The 24,024-nt window shown below is 38.0% G+C and overlaps 2 protein-coding genes across 2 annotated transcripts; one reads left to right on the top strand and one right to left on the bottom strand.

The window, feature by feature from the left end:
• Positions 1 to 10,550: 10,550 nt before the first annotated feature.
• Positions 10,551 to 15,156, top strand: LOC306909432 (bcl-2-like protein 15). Its single transcript, XM_079483124.1, has 4 exons — positions 10,551 to 11,021; positions 11,476 to 11,591; positions 11,904 to 12,122; positions 13,118 to 15,156. Exons 1-4 carry the CDS (start codon positions 10,919 to 10,921, stop codon positions 13,145 to 13,147), a joined length of 468 nt encoding a protein of 155 aa, XP_079339250.1. The 5' UTR covers positions 10,551 to 10,918; the 3' UTR covers positions 13,148 to 15,156.
• Positions 15,157 to 15,183: 27 nt separating this feature from the next.
• Positions 15,184 to 22,064, bottom strand: LOC306909197 (adenosine receptor A1). Its single transcript, XM_079482676.1, has 2 exons — positions 21,193 to 22,064; positions 15,184 to 19,620 (listed from the first exon to the last, which is right to left on the bottom strand). The coding sequence occupies exons 1-2, from the start codon at positions 21,519 to 21,521 to the stop codon at positions 18,954 to 18,956; spliced, it is 996 nt and encodes a 331-aa protein (XP_079338802.1). The 5' UTR covers positions 21,522 to 22,064; the 3' UTR covers positions 15,184 to 18,953.
• Positions 22,065 to 24,024: the final 1,960 nt, after the last annotated feature.

Here is a 24,024-nt window from a genome sequence, read left to right on the forward strand (position 1 = left end):
CGTTTGGCAAGTTTGTAAAAAAATATTTTGGGGGTTCACTTTTAAAAATAAGTAACCTGGATGCCTTAAAATGTTGAGTTCATTCAACTTAAAAAATATGAGTTTACTGATGAATTTAATGCAAACTCGTCATGTTAATATTCGTTTTTTCATTGAATTTATAAGAATTTTAATGCAGAGAGGTTACAAGTTAATCAAAAATGTTTCTTTATACATACACACGACGTTCATGTGGGGCACAGTTTACTTGTTGTTTTTTATTTCTTTATAGCAAACACAAAATCATTAACTGCCACTTTTATGAGTGTATCCTGCCGTTACGATAATCATGGAATTTAAACTTTTAATGAAATACAAAAACCAGCTGCAAAACCTTAATCCCAAATTATTCAATGTAAATGCCAGTGAGATAATTAAAACCTACTTAACTATGCATATCATCTAATAATTGAAATACACAAAAGCTTGATAAGCTTTCATAACACAGAAACCAAGCAGGTGAGATCGATCCAATGTGTGCTGAACATTTTCTATCTATTCTTTTAGAATATTTTCAAGCAAACACAAACTTCGTAATAACAAAACTGTTAAACAAATGTAATACAGAGTGTCTAACTGCCTGTTGACCACCAACAAAAGCTTCAATGTTTACACAGATGAGGAGGGTCTTGGTATGTGCTGAATGGAATGTTCCTCCGATCCAGTCACCAGTTCAGACAGTTATTGTGTTTGTCCATTTCAATACCTTCAAATGAATGACCTTGATTCGGTAACAACCCCACGCTATTCAAACGCTGTTCATCGGCTCTTTGTTATTTGCAAAGTCACAGACATCGATGGTTTTAACTAGCAGGGAAGCCATTGTGTGTTATATCTGATAAAAGCTTTCTGTATTAGCACAGAGGAGATTTGCTCTCTGTGTTTATCCAACAAAGCACATTAGGGAGAAACAAGCATATGAGCATCATCACTGTGTTTGTGTAAGGGACCATAAACAATAACAACCACAACAAACGTTTCACCATTTACCTTTAGATACTGATCGCTGTAGTGCTAAATATAAAAGGGTGAATTGAAAAAGTGTTTACTCAGAGTATAAAAGGACTTCTGGAAACTATACAATATGATGTCTTTCCTCTTTGATCCATATAGCGTCCTGCAAGAGTTTACAGTCTAATTCTATGAGCAATTACCGTTCCTGCGAGACGTTTTAAGGGAGCACTTTACGAAGGAAGTCATAGCCTACTTTAAATGATATACATCTGTGTATTCCTTCCTTGAGATGATGTAAGGAGAATATGTATTTATTTTTATTTCTGTCTGGAATGTACGATAAGCCATTATTACAGTCCTCGGCATTGAAAACACGACGACCAGCATCCAGGAGGACTGAATCCCTTCATGAGAATGAAGTGTATGACACATGCTCTGTACTGCATATAATGAGCGCTGTCCACATGTAACATATACTGTGCAGAATGATTTCATTGGAATACTTGTGCATGTATGGCCTGAGGTTTAGTGGATTGATCGAGTTTGTTTTTCTCTTGCTATAATTGTCAGTTATATTGATACTATGAATAATAATTATTGTTATTATACAATTATTATTTTAAAATAAACACAATTATAAAATAGAAATTACGAATGATTTCTTAGAATTATGTTTTATTTCTTATCATTTATTGTTTTACTTTTATGGTTGTTATTATTATTTATTTTGCATGTTTCCTCCCAACAAATTCTATTGTACATGACCTTTGTCACACAGTGGGTTGTGAAATGCTTTGTATTGAACTGCCTTAACTAAATATTAATAAACTCAAGTCTTTTACAACCTCTTGTTTTCTCTGGAGAGTGTATATATAGCACTGATATGGCTTGTATTGTGTATTGAATAGGTCAACAACAGACTCACACCATTATCATATGCTCTCTGGAAGACTACGGTCCCAAACGACTGAAATGTGAAGACCCGCTGCACTGCACCGCCTTTGACTCGTATCGGAAACCTGTGACATATTCACCACCTGATAACCATCAGATCTGTTTTGAGAATATAATGAGTGAATAACATTTCCATGTTTCTTTTCATTTTGATGAATGACTTTAATTCAAAAGAGATATTGAGGCTGCGGCGAAAATGTGAAGAAACAAAAAATAATTGAATAATTAGGCATCAACAAAATGTGTTGTTTTGAATCGAGAAATGCAGTTCATTCTAAATTCAGAAATAGGGAAAATGTTTCTCGCATTCGTACCAAGAATATAAATATAGACAGAATTTTATACAAAACGTATATAACACAACAAGGCTCACGAAACTCATAATTATTCAATTAAACAATACAAGTAGGTTGTTTTATAAAGCAAAGTCCATTCAAGCTACAGCCAAGCTATAGCCTACACATGTTTCATCAAACCATGTGTTTCCTGCGACCGTGTGTTACCGGTTGAAGAACGTGTGAAGAGTTTGGTTCCAAAATGAAATTACTTTTAATGTGCATTCCAATTCGTTTTGATTCAAGCCATAATAACTGAGATTTACATGAGATTTTAACTCTTCATATAATGTCTTTGATCTACAAATCTGAAAAGTTACATTATAAATGAATTGGCCCCATGAAATAAAGGGTCCAAACCGTCCTAAATTTGATTTTAACATCATTCCTCAAAGTTCATACGTCACATGCGATTCATAGACCGAACATAAACACAGAAAACGTGTGTACGCCTCTCTATCAGATGTGAAGTCTTTAAATCGCAAATGATCGTGAAATTACGCGCAGCTGCACAGTTTCATATATCTGTCTAATGAATGTAAATGACGTGTGAAAGAGCGCCAGTCAATGTCCAAATCCTATACAAGCGACAGAAATGGCTTATATTTTTAAAAAGCCTGCACCACTCGGACAATCAAAAAGTGTGTACGTCTGCTCGGACCCTGATGTGGCGCTAAGCACTTTTCCACGTGAAAGATCCTTTTTATAAATATGAACGTTGCAGTGGATTTTGGTGTACGCACACTCTACGATCAAATCCGTGTGTACTCACGCTTTATAAATAAGGCCCAAGATGAGTTTGTATTCAGTCGGTCGGAAATTTGAAATGCATTGTCCTAACACCAGTCTTAGCCTTTCATTACTTCCCAATATTTCAATTTAAAATGTAACTGTCAGCTATTAGATTCAAGGCCGTGTAAGGATCATAGACTTCAACGTTATTGCCAAGGATTCAAGTTAAAGGTCAGCATCACAACGTGAATACCCAGCTCATTTCTAATTGACGTCTGAATCAATGAGGCCGCGGCCTCTCAATGAACGTATTGTCATATCTTTTCTCGGTCTCGTGCGCACGCACGTATACTGTCCATAATGAGAGGCTTTGCCTTCGTGCCATCTGGGGGAGTCGAGCAGCTGACAGAGCCTCAAATCTGATCTGAGACCAGGCACCTGGGTCCTCTGCACCCACACAATTAGAAACACATTCGTATAAGACATCACACTGAACGTGAGTTTGGTGGCATGGGGTTGTGTCAGAGCTGACACGTGTATCCAGACCACCGCTGCAATAAGCGCATGTTTCCTTATGGGGCCTGTATGAGTGTATTTCTCTTACCTCACTGCAGATATACTCTAGTGTAGTTGATCTATTTTTGTCATCCTCTAATTAATCCAGGTTATGATTTTACATAGAGTTCTCTTTCTTGCAGAGTTGCATGGGGACCCCTGGGACTCATCCTGTGATGAAAATGAAGGGTAGGCTAAATTAAAGCTGAGAAATTTCTCTCTCTGGTATATGATGGTGCGTGGTAAATGATGATAGCTGTGAAGACATCATAGCACCACAGTCAGTTGAAAGAGGTTTGTCTGTGTGCGACTACTTTCGAAGTTTCTAAAGAAGCCAAACCAAATGTGTCTAGACATCGCTTTTGAAGAGTTTACCTCATTTGCTGTTATTTTGATCTTTGCCTTATATGCAGTACATCAAAGCAAGGCCATTGAACCTGAAAGCACAGGTTGTGAAAACCTGGCAGCGTCTCGTTTCCTTAAAAAGCATCTTATGCTGTGAAACAGAAATAAAACAGACAATTAAAAATAAGACGAAAAATGATCAGCCCCCCGATCGTGTCATAAAAGAAACAGTTTGCTCAAAACCATCTGCCGTTGCAAACAACTTCATGTCATTAGAGACTTATTTCCTGTTGCATTATTTGTGAGATTTTCACATGTGAGCACATTTATTGTCTCTGCCAATGAAACTTGTGGACACCGGTCTTGCGAGGCAGCCTCGGAAGAACGAACTTGGATGGACGCACCGCAGTGACTTCTGGGACTTCAAACAGGTTCCGTACCAGTTTTATTTACAGTATGGGGTGGCCAATGCTGCTTCAGGGGGTCCGCAGACCATGAAAGAAAATCTGTGTACCCTGACCTGGTTTTGAATTTTAATAGATAAATAATCGGTTCCAGCGAGTGATAATTTACTTCCCAGAGTTTGTCACAAATGTGACAAATGTATACAAAACAATTGCACAAAGTAATGAGATTAATGTATGTCTAAATGTATGTAGATGAAATAAACTATAAAATATAAATGATGATAATGCTGAAACAGTTTAACCCAGATAACTTGTTTAATTTACACATTAACAAAGCAGCACCAGAGGTGTCTTTAAACTGATGTGGATAGAGAAGCATATCAGATGTTATAAATATAAAACATATACTCATTCCATAGGACCGCAAGATTTAAACAAAACCCTTGATGCTGATTATTGCCCTTGATGTTGTCATCTTGATGACCACTTTCAGATAGAATACATGAAAGGTTTTACACGCTACAAAACAAGCAGAGAAGCGTTTATGAATTATTTTATTAATGTTTTGTTGCTGTTTTAATTCTCAAAGGAACACAAAATCAGTTATTCAAGCGGGAACTATACAGAAAACAAACACATTCAACATTCAATCACTAAACACTCAGTGGCTTCAGGTTATACAGTAAAGAGTCTAATGAATCTCTTTCTTACATCGTATCACTACGCGGTTGTTGATGATCAACTTGAGCGCGGCGCACTTCAGCACGGCTCTTCTTCACCGGTGAATCATTAAACGCCATATTCATATGATGAATTTGATTTGGCTGTAATGCTCAAGCTGAAGCAGAGCAAAAACGCTGTCATCGACATTCATTCATTTTCACCTAATCGTATTTAGATTGCGAATCCTGTCGTAGTTAGTTTTTTATTATGCAAGGACCGTTTGTCCCCCTTTCTCTTGAATTTGGAGGGCAGTCTGGTTCACCTCGGCCTCTGTTCATTTCTGACCCTAATGTGATCAATGTTTTGGAACCGATACTATCTATGGTTAGAAAATGCTGGGAAACTTTACATGTACGCAACATAAGGGTGTAATGTTAGATGTTAGTAGGTATAACACTATAATGGTATGGTAAAGAAGCGGTAAACAATGCTGTTACAGTGACTCTCTTTTGACTTTCGTCTGCGGTGACGTCACGTGAACTGCCAACGAATGTAAAAAAAAAACGTTCTTCAATGAGAGGTGAAATCAGATTTCAACACCGTATGTAGCGGATAACATTTGGGGGTGGCCAATTGGATGTCAGGGGTGTTCAGTGTTACCTTGGACTTTTAGATCTGTTTCTGTAAGTCGGGTTTTAAAGACAAGTTGTGTTTTTCTGAATATAAAGTAAGATACTCTTTCATATAATAGATTGGTGGCCCTGCTTGTTATCGTGATATAGAACAATTCAAGGGACTCAAATCTGGGTCAGAAGTTGAATGGAAATAATTGTATATAAAATGCACATACTTAAACTGACATTTGATATATGGGTATATAATATATGTAGAATATAAAGTAACACTATTAGTACTATGAGTATTACTGCAACTGATTTATGCCAGGCCTTTACTTTTGACAATATACAGTAACTGATGTTTGTGCTTTTTTCACTTATGTTTTCACATCTTGATAAGGAAAGTAGTAGATAGGAAACTCTGACATGCTTTATGCACATTATACGTTTTTTATTGGAGGATGCCAATTTGGTGAATCTTTTTATGGAACTTTTCACATGCTGCTTCACAATATCCAGTTCAGAGGCGGAGGCTGTTTTCCATAGGTCTGGTTTCTTCAGGTCAGGACGTAGCTTGAGTTTCTCAGTAAGGGATCTGAGGCACCTTATTTGCACCACACATTCGGAACTTGCACATAGCGGCTTGAGCTCAATGAAGATTGTCCTAAAATCGCTCTGGACGATGAAACATCTGACTTGATGTCGGTGGAGCCGTGTTTGGTCATGTTCCTCCACTGCTGTTTGTCCAATCCATGGGCAAGGTTTTACCTTTTGGGAAAAATTCCTGAGGACGATAAAACGTTTGAGCTGATCTAAGTGAACATCAAGGTGCTCTTGAAAATTAAGTCACGTGGTCTCAATGTCGCTCTGATCTATGAGGCATTTGACTGGATGGTGGACATCAGGCACTCAGCTGTGTTCCTCCACTGCTGTCTGTTCAATCCAAGAGCCATGTTCTCGGGCTCTTGCAAACTAATGTACAGGTTAAAACCCCTCTGGACGTTGAACCGGTTGACCTGATCTTGGTGGACATCCCGGTGCTCCTGTATGCATAGGTACGGGGTCTCAAAATCGCTCTGGATGATCTAGCATTTGAGTTCCTGGTGGTGGACGTCAAGGTGCTCATCCGTGTTGCTCCACTGCTGTCTGTCCAATCCATGGGCACTTCAACATCACAGACGAGGTTGGGCACAGGAGCTGGAAACGATGACTTCCCGCACGTCTGCTGTCGCTTGTCCTTCGCCTCCGAGCGCATCTTTTCGGTCTCAGGCTCATCGTGAAGCTTTGAGCGGCACAAAGACGCGCTGTTCGCTCTCTTCCTCAAACCCATTTTCAGTTTGAGCAAGAAAAACAAAGTGCAAAGAACCAGAGAAAAGCAAAACGCCGCCATCTCGTAGCTCCTCTCACAACCTTCTGCATGTCTTTCAGTAAGTGATCCACTGTGATGTCATAATGGTGTTTTAGAGTCTTGTCGATAAACAGCCAATGAGAGCGCGTCTTGGCATTCTGTGCGCGTGAATCTCTCGGATGAGAATAACATTGATGTTGTTTGATAGGAACATGTTAAATGATCTTACTATTTAAAAACGCGTCTATTACCCTCTACAGTGTCTAACGTCGAATTCTGCGTCCGTTTAATTTCAGACAAAATCCTTGAGACTCGGACCTCTGGCTAACTTTTCGTTACGATCTTTGTTGTCATGGAAACCAGTAAATTGTCACTGCTAGATTCAAAAAGAGCTTTGACTTATTATTTGATATAAATGGACAATAAAAGAGGTTTTTAAAGACCTATGAAATCCACTGGAAGTCTTGAATGAAGAAGAAATGCTGGAGATTTTCTCTGCTAAATGTGTAAATTCAGCCTATAATGTCGTTTGTATGTAAGTGACCACAATCTCTTTAGGGTTAATAAAATAACAGATTTTCTCGGTTTGTTCATCATTCACAGATTGTTAAAATACATTGAAGACGTGCAGTGAGCAGAAATAGCTTGAGATTGACTATTTAATGTGTTTATATGATAAATCGATTCACAAATGTTATGTTGACGTCACGTCGTTTACAGCATCATTTAGTGGAGATGAAATAAGTTATTAGCTAATGTAACATGGGTCTGATGTGTTGCAGAGGGTTTACAATGTGACCAAATATTATCACGCTCGTATTCGTGGTTGTCCGGTTTTCAATAAATAATTAAAATAAAAAGCTCTCAGACTCAGTACATTATTCATTTATCTCTCTTTCTATACATAAAAGCAATACCTATATATGCAATACCCTGCAAGTTTACAGAGCATTATAGGTTTTTATAAACTGCATGTTTTCATGTCTATAATTACTTTTAGTTTATATAAACCTTCCTGCTGTTTTCTTATTAAATGTGTTGTTCTGTATTGGAAAAGTAATTTTTTTGCAAATAAACTCGTACTTTGTTCTTTCAGTTCTTGTAAATTTCTCCAGTCATGAATAAAAGTTCAATTCGGGCACCTGACATGCTTTTTTCTTCCAGCAAATGGCGAGCAGGAGAAGTGATGTGACGTTGCGTGTCACCACTGCGGAGCGAGCGAGCGACCGAGCGTCTCTTTTCATGACAAACATGATGGATATATTTTCTCCTTAGAGTCTCAGATCCTCCAAAATCCTCCTGCTGACTTCTAGTTTCTGAGGGTTTGTTGTGTTTACTACTCTGTCTCTGTAGAACAACACTATAGGCTCATATCAGCTGGTCAAGGCCATGACAGCACGTGTGATTATAGTCATCCAGACGATGTTACGTCACTACAGACTCACAATAGTAAGTGCAGATTAATTCAGTCTTGAACAAACGTTCATTGGAATGTGCGAAACATCTTGGAATTTCATTTTTAAATGTTTTTAACTAAATATCTGATATATACACTACTAGAATAATGTTTGTCAATATTATTATACATATTAGAAAGTTTATAACTCGTGTTTTCTGTGAATATTACGTCAGGCTTGCTTTTATGACACCAAGGTGACTAGAACCATAATGTTGTCCTGTCATGACTTCTTGTGGCACAAGAGAATAAATATTAAGTCACAAAAAACCCAAATCCCTTTATACATCACAATGGGTAAAACAAAAGAATATAGTTCTGATGTGCAGCAAAATATTGTTGAGCTACACAATGAGCTTTAGGAAATGGTTAAAACAATTAAATTCCCATTTCCAACATCTGCGCAGTTATCAAGAAGTTTTAATCGACTACAAATATTGCAAATCAGCTTGAATCAGGATGTGTGTCTGTATTGTCTTTTTTCTTTGCATGAGTCAAAAATATAATACAGATTTGAAAGCAGATACACTCAGTCCATTTGACTTCCTACAAATCACATATAGAAAATATATTTTTAGAAAAAACATTTCTAGAAAATTCACAGATTTTAACACAGTAAAAGGAATGATAGGGTAAAACAAAGACAGTGAAGGCGCAAAATCTCTTGTGATAGCGTATGTTACTAGCTGTAATTTGACATACATAATGGACTTGTAAATATCACACATTTAAAATCTACAATAAAAATGTTTGCGAATGTTATTGTAATATGTGTAGCTGTTATGTTTTGTCCTGAATGTGAATTGAATTATCGTTCGGATCATTGTGAACATGTCAGTTTGAGTAGGAATATAATAATCAAGTTACAGTTTTTCACAGCACATCAGTGTTCAACTGGTTCTTATAAATGTCTATTCATATGATGGTTTGTGTGTGTCATTTGAAAACAAAATACCATTTTGAGAAGAAAGAACATTGTTTTGAATGTAAAGTTTCATTTTGCAGGAGAATTGAGGGGTTTTTCCCATTGTGTGTGTGTTTTTTTATTTGTGTGTAGAGTTCTGAGAGTATGAGGCATTCTTTCAGAAAATGTGTGTAAACAATTGAGAAAAACTGTAATCAATCAAGTTTTATAGAAACCTTCTTATTCTGTGTTTTTTGTTGTAAGTACAATGTAAAAAATACCACTATTAGTTTGTCGTCTGATGTAACTGACTCTTGTTTACCTCAAAGTGTTAGTTCACCCAAAAATTAACATTCTGTCATTGTTTACATTCGACATTCACTCACGCTTAAAAATCACATTCACTCAAGCTTAAAAATCACATTCACTCAAGCTTAAGTTGTTCCAAACCTGTATAAATTCTGCTAAACACAAAGGAAGATATTTGGAAGAATGTTTTGTGTTGTGTTGTGTTGTGTTTAGTTGTGTTGTGTTGTGTTGTGTTGTGTTGTGTTGTGTTTAGTTGTGTTGTGTTGTGTTTAGTTGTGTTGTGTTGTGTTGTGTTGTGTTGTGTTTAGTTGTGTTCAGTTGTGTTGTGTTGTGTTTAGTTGTGTTCAGTTGTGTTTAGTTGTGTTGTGTTGTGTTGTGTTTAGTTGTGTTTAGTTGTGTTGTGTTCTGTTGTGTTCTGTTGTGTGTTTTGTGTTATGTTGTACTCAGCTAATGATCTTGGCCAGGACACTCCTGTAAAAGAGACTCAATGAGTTTCTTATCCTGGTAAAATTTAAGACAAATAAATAAAAAATAAATAAAATACCAACTCGCTTCCGGGTTTTGGATACAAAAATACGTCATCCCTTGCCGTACTTTATAAAATGCTGTTGCAAATACGGCTTCCTACTTTAATGACTTCCTTAAAGAAAGTTTAAAAAGGGGAAATATTTTTATACTACTCCTTTAACTATTTGTGTCCTCGTTCTTTGTGCATTTTCTTACGAAGAGAAATGCACATCTTGTTGTTTTTAATATTATAATTTTCTTTTACTGTTTAACTACGTTATTTTCTTTATTTCAGATGGGCGTGGTAGCCCTGATAACGCACGACATGTAGGCCTACAGACGTATGTCCAGTTTAATACAACAGCGTCCTCTGCTGGAAGTGTGACAAACCGTCTTAAAAATAGGCTCGTTCGATTTCCTGCAGCGCTGCGCAGACCGGCGATTGGAACATGATGTCAGACCACCGCGAGAACGACCCCAAACCACAGCGTTCAAATTGCTCTCGCGGGACTTTGATCTAATTTGCATCTCGTGACGTCGGTACAGTTATATATTAACGCTGACTATGGGCGGATAGACGTCATTTATGAAACCGAAAGAAGAGTAGGTGTAGCTGTTATCACAGACTGAAGGAAGAGAAAGCGCAAAGAAGCATCATTCTATACATTCAGGAAGCTAGACACAAGACATTTAACGATTATATCTACTCGGTTACCGTCGGTCTGAGACGCGTCATTGTATCACGGCAGCGCGAGTGTTTCCTGTTTACCGTGAGTTCGAGCCGGTGAATGCGATGGCGCCCGCCGACATCCAGTCTCAAACGTACACTATTATCCACTACCTCCTACAAGCCGATCACTGTGAAGACCACATCGAGACAGATGGTATTGGAGATGGTAAGTGCCTGCCCTCTGTGAGCTCACTGTTGCAATAAAGCTGTTTTCTACCCTAAAGAAAAATCAACCAGGGTTTATTACATACAATTATAAATAAATTTGTATTTGTTGGATAGTTTTTCTATGCGTATCATGGTTAAATTACGGTTATTCAAATAAAACCATGTTAAATTTGTGGTTGTTGGGTTTTCCTTAAAATATGAAAACAACAGGGTTAATTTTCGTAAAGGTCAATTTTCTATATCAACATTTTTACTTATTGTTGTTGTTTCCTGTTCTAAATTCTCACTTTTGGACATTACGTATTGTGCCTTTGCGTATATAAAATCTCACAAAACGTTTCCTAGAAGAAATGAAAACGAAACTTGTATATTTCCCTTACATTCTGCCCTCTCGTATCATGACTCATACTTTCTGTTATTGTTGCTCAAACTCACAAACACTTGCGCTCCAGACAATGCCTTTGACGCAGTGAAGATTGCCTCTAAACTGAGGGAGCTGGGTGACGATTATGATGAGAAAATCATTCAGCCCCTGATCAAGAATGTGCAGAACGCCGCAGCTGATCAGGTATGGCTCCTATAAAATGAAATATGTCCTAAACGTTACAAGTCAACTGATCTGTGACTCATACAATATCTATGTTATCTTGTTCCCGAATGAATCATAATGACGAAGAACTGCGACTCGTGTCAGTGTTGCTGTTGTTATTCGCATCATTTCCTAGCAAAAAGTGAAACATGCACATGCGTGCAGAATGTCCTGTTAGGAAATAGACGGCTCTTTCAATAAAGGCATGACTAGACTTAGCCAACGTGGAATATTTCCAAGTCGAAGTTGGAGTGCAAACTACTGAAAACGCAACCACTGTGTATCCTCTAGGTGGTGAGCGCGTTCTCTGATAGCGTGGACAGTCTGTGTAAGATGTGGGTTGTTGAGCGAGCAGAAGTGGCTTCAGAGAAGCAGCTCCTCAAGGCTGCTGTCACAGTGGGACTTGTTTTGAAGAAGAAATGCCCTGATATGAACGGCGTCATTGAGTCAGCCATGGCGGGATTTGTCAACAACCGTCTTACCAGCTGGATTTCTCAGCAGGGTGGTTGGGTAAGGACAGTACAGCAAAATGTTATTGAGTGATTAAGTTTACTTCGATCAAATGAACTTGATTTTTTTCATTCTGTTCTTTTACCACATCAACATAATGTGTACAAGGAAATTCATGAATGAAGGAGGCATGTGATGTTGTTAGGTACAATACATACCTACTGCATTCAAGAAATTCTTTTTACACCTAGTAAAAGTAGTGAGGTATTTGCACCCCGGAGTAGAATCATAGTGACATTCACTTATTTCCTTAAAGATTATAACTACAGTTTTATATTTCTATGTATTGAAAGTTGTAAAAATGCATCTTTAAATGGAAGATTTCTCGTAATATTTGATAACGTCGCTGACCCTCTGTAACATTGTATGTCCAAATTGTTCAGGAAGTGGAAAAAACACTGTACTTTTAAAAATATTGCATACTGTGTTGTCAAAGCAAGCAAGCACTTTTTAATACTTTGTTTGTTAGATATTTGAAAAACCGAGTGACAAACATAAAAGGTGACTAGAATAATGATTTATGGTCGAAAACAAAAATCACAAAATATGGAGATACAAGGTTTTAGAAGGACAGGAGCGAATTATATAAAAGTTTTGCCTCTACTTGGACAAATGTTGTTTAATGAGTTGTGCCACCTGGTTGTATGGTAATGGTCTTAAATGTAAACTGGGGTGTAAAGTTAACCATGTGGGCTTGGGAACTTAAAGAAATAGTGAAAAGAATGAATGTGTCTTGTTGAATTTAAACATGTGTAAAAGTCACCATCTTATTTAAATCTCAAGTACGTTGCACAAAATGTCTTCTCATTGTGACGCATTTAACTCCGACCTTCACTCCTGATCAAAGGTTATTATAAACTGTAACTGTTTCATATCTTTCCATCAGAGTATCCATTATGAGAGATTTATAGTATGCAATGTTGATATTGTGTTTGTTGTATAAAAGCAACATGACTGTGAGTATTAACTAATCAATATTTTTTGTTCTTTTCCAGGTGTCTGTTTCTAAAAGCAGCACATTTTAAAATGACTGGAGATCATTACGTGACACTATTTCTCTGGACTTTTGATTTAAAATGCAGGATGAACTTCTAAGGTGCCAAGATGCTTTTTTACAGACAATCACATGACCAGCAAACTGAGGACCCATTTGTTCAGCCTTTTATCAGCTGACACGTTTACTCTATAACTGTTATTTAGATATTTAGTATTAGAATATTCAATTGTTTCAGGGATTCACAGCCAGTTGAACATTTTAAAAGTCTTAACAATAGAATGATTTCTTTTTCTTCTTATTTGGTCTAGTAAGTCATTTTTGTAATTGTGTAATTCTGAATTATGGTATATATGGTATAACCATAAGATGAAATGCTGTGTCAACTTTAAATTAAGCCTTTTTGAACAACTTTACATTATGATAGTGAACAGTTACTTGGAGTTCTTTTAAATACTATACATATCAGAAAGATAAAAATGTGCACACCCTGTGATACACCAGATTTTGGTTCATTAAAATGTGAAATTCATTTGCATTAAAAAGAGGAAGAAGAAATATGTATTGTTTTAATGAATTCAAACCACGTCCCCTTAAAAACTTTAAAAAGTTATTTTAGTAAATGTAAATTAAAATGTATTATTGTAACCCTAAGGGTCAATATATGTCGAATACACTTCTGTTTCTTCTATTATCACAAGGGGTTACCACTGTCTGGTGACTGTTTGTGATTGGTACTTTTCACGTCTAGAGAGTAAACTCACATAAACTAGGGCTCTTAAAATGTATCAAATGTTCGGATTGAGATCAAATCTGTTAGGAGCCATTCAAAGATTCTATTGTTATAATTGACCAACGCAAATACAAATTTTACAAATTGGTAAATTTGATAAAAGATAAACAAATGAATCTAAATAAAATAAATTGTTTTCTATATTTTTTTATTATGTTTAAAAAATAAAAAGGAATTTGGCCCCAAAGATCAAAGTACTGTGTCAAGCTGTGTCACACAGCTGCAGGAATGTAGCAGTTGTCCTGAGCATTTATGACAAGCTGTGTTTTGAAGGCTTTACTGAAATGTTAACAAGAGTGCTCTGCTTTGAGAGATATAATCTAAGAACATTAAAACAGGTTCATTTACATTTATAAAATACATGTCTAGGCCTACATTTCTTAGTTTTAGGTAGCCAAAGCTAAGGTAAAGCATTAAATGTGCATTGTCAAGTCAACTTTATTTATATAGCGCTTTTTACAATTTCCATTGTTACACAGCAGCTGTACACGAAAGCATATTGACTATAAGCGAAACATATAAGGTTATGCAAGACAAAAGCATTGTCTTTTATATCCATTGTCTTCAAATACATTTAATAAGTTATTTCAACCAAGTGTAGACAGGAAATGTGATCAACAAAAGCCATCTTTAAATTGCAGAAGCATGCATGGTTTATTGCTTTTATTACGCGGCTCGTTGGAATGCTTGATTCTGATTGGCCAGTCACAACATTTGCAGGTTCATTATTCCCAGATAACAACCGCTCAAATCATTTTGACATGTTTTTTTTTGACAAATTAAACATGTCTTAATAACATATATGACATTATATTTTCAAATGATTAAACCAAAATGCCTGCTTTTGACATCTGAAAAATTGTTTCTTACCTTAAAACCGGAAGTAAATGGCTTTCCCTTGCGGAAGGTCTAGATTCTGTGAAAATTAGCTAATAAAATATTTTAAATTCACATTTCCTGTCCAGTTTTTTTCTTCACGTAGCAAGTAGCCGTGTAATAAGTGGGATAATGTACAAGCAGCCGGCTGTTATTGCGAAATAAGCCCCTTCAGTGTGATACAAGACCCTCTGCTTCACGTCGGTTCCTGATCACACTGTCAGTGGTCATTTCTGTGATAACAACCGGCTGCCTGTACATTATCCCTTTCATAATGCTACTCAAATGTGCCATATTAACACCAATGTTACATAATGTAAGATTCATTTAATTGTAATTTAAAGTGTAAGTTATACATTAAACATAAATGATAAAAAAGACAAAAACAAAATCTCCTTCCTATTGATTCCCATATTTATTTCCCCTACTATGGCAGTACATTTTGGTATTGTAATTATACATTAAAATAGTATTGCATGTCATATTCTTATAGGTCTTATTCTTATAGGCAGACAAACTCTTTATGAGTGATTACATTGCAATTTATACACCCTCACATCATTTAAAACCTGTATATGAGCAGCATGAAAAAGAAACGTTTATTTAATCTGGGATTAAACAGAGAGCGAGCGACAGGCATTATCTTAAAGGTCCAGTCAGTAATATCTAGCCACAAGGTTGCGAACATGGCCAATAACGAGCAAAGGGGCCCTGCGGTGTATGTAGATAGAAATAGCATATTCTAAGGATAATAAAAACAGGACATTTCATTATGTAAGGTCTTCTACACCTCTGAAGATATAGTTATGTATGTTATATTGCATTTCTATCAATAGATCATCCCAAAAATTACACACTGGACTTTTAAAGGGGTGGTGTGTCATGCATTCTGACTTCTTTACAGTGTTAAACGTGCTGTATTCTCATGCTTAACACGGTAAACTTGTCAAAAAACGAGTTGGACTTAGACGTAGTATTTCTGTGCTCAATGCACTCCCCAAGTGTCCGTACAGGTTTCAGAATTTTTTTTCGTTTTATGAACTGCACACGGTAAGTAAAACTGATGTCTGTGTTTTCATGGCGCTCATGCTTTAGTTCCGCCCTCCCCCCACACGCCTCGCATGTTTTTGGAAATAATCGTACTGCTGTATCTGTCTTTTATAAATGATTAAACCTTAGACTCTGCAGATATTTGAAGGGTGCGATACTATTCTGTAAGAACTCAAGATTAACATGAGATATACAGAAACTGTGTGAGTTATGGCCGCTTTAAGTTATAATCTTGCATAATGAAGGATGAAAAAGACAGCATGAAGCTCCCGTTATAATACAGATGGGTCGGACCAAAGAGTATATAAGTACCAAGAGACGAAACTTTGGTCTTTTTTGGGAAAACAGCGCGGCCACCATTTTGGGGTGAAAATGCTTGATAAAATTTTGTCATCATGTATCGTCATCATTCAGGTTGAATTTCAACGTGAAAGATCGCATATCACAGGCAGTTTCTGCCAATCACTTATTAATCTTGAGTACCTGTACAGCAGTATTGCATACGTCATATCTGTGAAGAGAATTTAGTTTGATCAAATATATAAAAGAGAGGTACAGCTGTAGGATTGTTTCCGGAAAAACGCGAGTTGCTAGAGGTGGGACTAGAAGGATTGAACTACAGCACGAGCAAGCAACACATCATCACATTAATCCCTTTGTGTTTTGTACATTATTCACATACACGCCGATTGCTAACAAAACACAGACTTTGACTTACAGCGTGGGATTCATGTCCGGCATCTTTTAGCACTGGGACTGCACCATCTATCAGTTTAAAAGGATCTCCCAATCCAGCGTTATGTCCACTGTTTATATAACATCCCTCACTGAAATGCCTTGAACAAACAAACACACCTTAACTTCGCTATCGCAAGAGTTATGAGCTGCAGCGCAGCCCATCTTGGCACAGCGCAGATAATCTTGATGGTAAGCGGGTCTCGCTCTTGGGTGGGCTCTTTCCGTGTTGTGCATTTCCGGGAGAATGACCAATAAAAGGAATAAGAGTACAGAAATACTATGGCATACGTCTTACTCATTTTTTAACAAGTTGGCCAAGTTAAGCAGGTGAAGCCAGCACGTTTAACAGTGTAGAGAAGTCAGAATGTATGATCAACATGATACCATATTTTAAATGTTTTTTATTTTTTGACAAAGCAGTGGATGTTGAAACTACCAAAAATGGCAGAAATGCATCTAGCGCTGGTGTTGCAATGGAACGTTCTATTGAGTTTCGCCTCTTGATATCTATACTCTTTTGTCGGACTGATCGTATTTGCTGCCCCAACAAAACTCTTAAACGCTGGTGACTCATCTAAACTTCTGAATGGTCATTACGTTAATGAGCTGTCTATGATTGGTTGTGATGCTCAGCGCTGTGAACACGGAAAAGAATGCTCGATGGCCTATATTAAATAACCATATGCTAGACTGCTACAGTATGTCAAACCCTTTAAATTAAGCATTTTTAAACAACTTTACATTATGTGTGATAGTAAACAGTTACTTGGAGTTCTTTTAAATACTATACATATCAGAAAGATAAAAATGTGCACACCCTGTGATACACCAGATTGTGGTTCATTAAAATGTGAAATTAATTTGCATTAGAAAGAGGAAGAAGAAAGATATTTTGTCTTTACCCTCTGTAAATTCCCACATCAATACTGTTATGAGGTCACTAATTTCTGGCCTCATGAAACCAAACCACCTCCCCTTAAGAACTTAATCAGTAATTTTCACTTTGGGGTGAAAGGTTTCTCTAACGTTTTAATGCCCTTACGCTGATGTTCTGATGAGTTTTGTTACGAAGTGAAATGCTCCAGACAGGTTGGCACAAGTAAAGGGGAAACAGGGGTCAGCTGTCAGGTTTGAATACTATTCAAAGTGCGGAAACAGAGTTCTTGTACTCTTTGATGGCTACCTCAAGACCTATCCAGGAAGTTTGTGAATGGTCATTTACCAGGAAGTGCCACACAAGACATCTCCTTTCATTGCAAGAAGAATTGTGAATTGATTTGGTCTTGTGTACCCTGAAAGATCGACTAGTCCTTGCTTCTCTGTCTTTGCTTCTCAAACCTTTAATAGATTAAAACAACCTTTTCAGTATGCACGTTAAGTGTACAGTCACCTTATTTCAAGGACATTGGGTCAAAATGACAATCTGGACTGATTCACAATCAGCGCCGCTTGTGTGACGGTTTCAGAAAAATCTCACAATGTTATTTTCCATATTAAAATTGAAAGAGCCCTGAACATTTGAGCTATTCAACTGGTTATGCATCATTTGTCACGATGGACTTCAATATTAAGGAGGCCTCCGGCAGTATAATTCAATCTAGATTTATTCACGGTTCCTTCCTGCTGATCGTTTCACAGCTTTTCGGGCTGATGTTTGACTTTACATGCATATGTCTGCAGCTACAGTATGTGGATGCACGGCTACATGCATTCTGTTCAAAACAAACAAAAACATGTTTTCGCAAAGTTGACTTCCAGCTGTCACTGTGTTACAACTACAAAAAAACATTGAGGAGATGTGTAGTATATATCACGGCAACTATTTATAGCAAAACGAAAGAAATCAAGCGTTTCTCGTGCTAACAAAGTGGGCCTAGCTGCCTTTCTGAACATTTGACATGGCGCTTGTTGTGAGTATAAACAAATGGCATGCGAAGGACAAACAAAACTGCCATATCTCATCCTTCTTAAAAGAGGAATTTATCAAGAATCTTACTGCCTTCTTAAAATTCAAAGTCTGTAAGCAGCAAGTGTGGTTAAGTTTGTTAGTTTATCTGAAAGCCTTATTTAACACTTTGTCTGCACTTTCGTGGTGACCACTTTAAAATGTGTGAACCATGGCACAATAGATAATACTGATACAAATATTCCCACAGATGTTAATGCCAGATGAACTGTGTGGCTATTCCTCTACAAGAGAAACTCTTTTCATTTATTCATCCGATGCACCATTGATCAAGTTCACAGAAACACTTCCACGTTAGCTCCGATCTAATCCATTTCTGTGGCATACATCTTTTGATGCCTAACAGACGATCAACTGCTTTCCTTTAAAAGTTTGTCTAAGATATTTTTGAAAACGAGTTCTTACAAAGCAACGTCAGATGTCATTGTGCCTCAGTCTTTTCTCTTTGCTGTCTCTACGAAGGCTTGGCCGATCCCTCAGATGCGGCCTTTTGGCACAGCACACGTACTGTTTCCAGATCTTAACGAAAGCATTCCTGAATTTCGTAATTCGGAACGCGTAAACGATGGGATTGACGGCGGAGTTGCCATGACTGAGCAAGATAGCAATATAGAGCAAATATATTGAATTTTTGCAGGTCGGGCAGAAGAGAGTGATGCAGTTCAGCACATGTAGCGGCAGCCAGCTAACGGCGAACAAGAAAAGCACCAGCGCCAGAGATTTGGCCAGCTTCAGTTCCTTTCCGTAATATCTCGTGGGGTCGCTCTGGTTGGCTGTGACCTTCTTATTGAGCTGCCTGTGAATCATGTAGAAGATCTCGGCGTAGATGAGCAAAATTAAGACCAGGGGTGGCAGCACCCAGCCGAAGAAGTTGAAATAGACCATGTACTCCATACTGATGACGTTCTCAAACTTGCAGGTTATGAGAGGGTCGGTGCCCAGGGTCTGGTTTGCCGTAGCTTGCCGTAGCTTCTCGAGGTTGTTCCAACCCAGCATGGGCGTGAGGCCGACTATGATGGCTACCAACCAGCACAACACCACCGCCGTGCCGGCACGCCTCGGGGTCACCACTCTTTTATAGCTGTTGGAAAGAAATGCAGTTTCACAACCGACAATTAATAAATGGTGAAAAAGGAAACAACTGGAAAATCTTGACGCACGACTAAAGTAAAGTATATTTATAGGAATAGTTCACCCCAAAATATAACTTTTGTCATTATTTATACACCCTCGCGTCATTTAAAGACTGTATATGACTCTTGCTTCAGTGGACCACAAAAGAAGATACTAGCTTTCCTGTAGCTTCGGTGGTTAGAGCATGGCGCTAGCAATGCCAACATGGGGTATATCCCAGGCACTGCACATAATCAAATTCAACTGTATAGTATCATGCAATGTAAGTCGCTTTGGATAAAAGCATCTGCCAAATGCATGAATGGGAATGATATTTTGAGAAATGTCTCGATGGTTTTGTGTCCATACAATGGAAGTCATTGGGGGTCAATGTTGTTTGGTCACATTCTTCAAAACATCTTCTTTTGTAAGCCTGTCTTAACTCGAGAATCTGTTTCATAACTTCACATGCATGTTTGACCTCCGCTAATCTCAAATAAAGGAGTGCCTGTGGAGAATAGTATGGACATCAAAATGAAAGGGCAGTGGTCCACAAACTCTGCTGGGAAGAATGACGTTGAGATTCAGTCACAATCCCTTCTCTGTAGAGAGCAGCAGGTTTTTTCAGACAACACAAATGAGGCTAGTGAAGCATGCCATCCAGTCAGCTGGTAAATTGGCACTAGTCAAACAAGTAACTAACTACATATTTGTTCGATGTAATCACCTCACACAAACACAGACTAAGCACGGAATGTTTTGATTCGGTTCTTTAGGAATCATTAACATGACAGAAGCGGAATGTATTGAAAATGTTGTGCTGGGCTTAATGATGCATTGACTATAAGGGGGCGTCTATAAAATATCTGCTTGTAAGGATAACGTTCATATAAGTAAAAACATGTTTATTGTTTAAATGTTTTGAAACTGTCATGGTAGATCTATTCAAATGAGATAAAGGAAGCCATAGGCAGGACAAGAGTAAGGGACAGAGTTTCATTGTTTGAAGGTGACTATGAAAGTGCTTCCATAAAACAGACAATACAATAAGACAAACGGATTAACACAAGCACAGACTTGCACATCATTTCTCACGAACTCATTAAACATGTTATCACTATGGGGTGGGGAAATTTGTAGCGGGACATATTTTTTGTGTTATCAATCTAAAAAGCCAGTGACAACAGAACCATCATGCTATATTCAGTAGGTTTTTCTTAAAGGGTTTCTGAGTCATAAAACATAAATAAATACCTACAAATTCCATCATCATTGATTCACCCTCATGTCATGTTCACAACCTTTATATTCGAGAAACGCTCGTTGACAATGGAAGTCAAAGGGGCAATGTAGTTTAGGTTTTGTGTGTTTTGGAATGACATGAAGGCGAGGAAATGTTGAGAGAATTTTATTTTGTGTAAACTATCCTTTAGGCGTTTCAACTTTAAAAACGCATCCACAGTGAAGACAGGAAAATACGGGGGTCATCCATTCAAAATAAAAGACCAAGCCGAAGAAAGACCCAACATATTGACTTTACCTCATCGGTATCTTGACCCTCAGATAGCGGTCAATAGCAATAGCCAGGAGTGCGAGAATTGAACTTTGCGTGAGTACCAGCACCGTACACGCCACGAGCAGACAGCTGTAGAAATGAGTCTTCAGTCCGATGCTTATGGTTATAGCCAGAGGAATGACAAGAGCCCCGACCGCGATGTCCGCCAGAGCCAGGCTGACGATGAAATAGATGGTCGTGTCCCGCAGTGATCGGTTAATCCTCACAGCCCAGACCACCATCACATTCCCAGTGACAGATGAAAGGGCAATGAGCGCCTCCATCCCAATGTACAGAGACAGTACATCGGGCATCCTTGCGCGGGTTACTATGCGTCTGCCGGATCAAATATTCTCCGGGTTTCTTAAACGAGAAGACTCTTGTTTGATCCTTCAAAAGACGACGTGTCCGTCCCAAACTGGTCCTTACATGTCTGTGGCAAAGTTGCATTAAGCAGGACGTAAACATAAGTTGGGAGAATGCACGCGTCCTGTCCGAAAAGCATCATCGACGACCATCATCAGCATCGTGAGGTCCGCGTGTCTAGTGGTCCACGGAAACCGGCGTGAGTACGGACCCTCCACACATCGATGCTGTCAGTTTGTCAGAAGCCGTATGCGCGTGACTCAACACCTGTTCGCGAGTGGTTATCAATACGCGTCCGAATGAATAGAAACGAAGTCAATGAAAACGTCTGTCGATACGTGCATGGAGCGTTTACGTTCGCTTTAACTTTTGAACGGCGCCATAACGCATCGCACACCTCGAAAGAAGTGATCCACACGAACGGCGTGTGTTAATGAAGCCGCGTCCGACGCTACAAGTTCACCAATCGGGCGCTGCGCGCACCGGGAGTCAAGGTAAGAGGAGGCGACGGGCGCGCGCACCATCAACCAACGAGTCACAGTCTGACACTTTTTACAAACAGGTTTGCCACGTTTTTTAAAAGTGAGAGGAAACAGAACATGTTTACTCGAGGGAATGCAGCCGTTTTTAAATCAAGGTTTAATGCATTTAATGTTAAAGGGGCGATGACATTTACATTTACATTTAGTCGTTTAGCAGACGCTTTTATCCAAAGCGACTTACAAAGAGTTCAGGGAGTAATAAGCGATATATCATAAAAGAGCAATAGTACGATAGGTGCTAATACAACTAGTTTCAACAAAATGAAAAGGGGTGTCCCCTGAGCCCTTTTGGACTGTTGGAAGACTACGCGTCACAATTGCTTGGTTAGAGTTCGCTGGAAATGTCCTGATATTGTGTGACCTAACGTTAGGTGTTTAACCAAATTCACAGAGGCTCCAACTAAGTTGACTATATGCAAACTGCTATTCAATCATAGCAGTGGGCGTTTATTTCCAAGTCTTCAATGCGGCACGCCCATAAGACAGATTTTGATGTTTTCGAATGTAAAAACCACGCGAACGTCATAAGTAGACCTCAGACAACAGTATACAATAATAAAAATTGCCAGTTCAGGACACCTTTAAAGCTTCAATGCATACATGCTCGTAGCCTAAACGTTTATATATCACCATCCCAGTCTGAAACGTAAAAAAGCAGGTTACTTTACATATTTTTGTTGGTTGTGTTACGTGGCTTAAAGTCAAATGACATTAAAGTTTAAACAGACTAGAATCTGCAAAATCGTACAGACAGCTATACTTATTTATTTTATGTGAAGTACAAACTTAAAGGGGTATTTCAGCCAAATTAGAACATTTCCCCATGTTTTACTCACCTTCAAGCCATCCTAACTGAATATGTCTTTCTTCTTGAAGACAAAATCCAGACAGAGTTACCACATATCCTTTGACTTCCAAGCGGTAGAACGGGAGCGAATGAGGGGCAATCTTTTAAAGCTCCTTTGAAGAAGACCTTTCTTAAGACAACGTAGCCGTGTCGAGCCATTCTTTGATCGATGGATGCACTTTTTGGAGCTTCGAAAATAAAGTCCCATTCTACCGCTTGGATATAAAAGGATACGTGGTATTATAACTCAGCCTGCATTATTCTCTCAAGAAGAATAATGTAATTTATGCGTGACTGATGACTAATGCATGACACAGTGTTTGTCTCCTCTTCTACCTGTTAGTGATGTTTATAATGTCGAGGGTGTCTTAACCATTTGCAATGTTTGGTCTCCTCTGTAGCGCTTAAAAAGTCAACATTCTGTGTGGACATTACTCTAAGTGGGTTGGATACATCTTGTTTTTTACACTGATTTGTGCATTAAATTCATTTGGTGCATCACTTTGGTCCGCAGTACCCTGTGTGCAGTCCAGACTTAATTTAAGCTAATGGAAAGCATATTTAAATTCATATTTGATTCCTTCTTCATATCGGAAGTAGTATATTTATGAAAAAGATGCAACTTTAGCATCTGTTATTATGTAGGGGACACTTTAGATTCTAGATAGCATTTCATTGAACAGGTTTGATGAAAATTGTGAATGATGTCACCAAAGGAACACTGTAAGTTTTGAATGCTCACTATCTTCTAAATGTAAATTGTGTCATTGTTTAATGCCCACTATACTCATATTAAAGCCATACAACCTCAGCTTGATTTAATGGGGACTTTTAAGAGCATAGAATTAGTAATGGGTAAGAGCGATATTGCAATTTGTTAAGGCAGCTGTGCGTTAGGATTTAAATTTATTTTATATGATGGAGAAACTTTACCTCATTCTTTTCATGATCATACTCCTTTACTATTTATTCATTTCATTCCCAGTGCATTTGTAAACGACTTTTGGAATGGACTCAGTGAAGGTCATTCATCTTATACATTTTTAAAATCAATTTATGAAT

The sequence above is a fragment of the Barbatula barbatula genome (genome assembly GCF_947034865.1).
Source record: "Barbatula barbatula genome assembly, chromosome: 20".
Classification (NCBI taxonomy): Eukaryota; Metazoa; Chordata; class Actinopteri; order Cypriniformes; family Nemacheilidae; genus Barbatula; species Barbatula barbatula.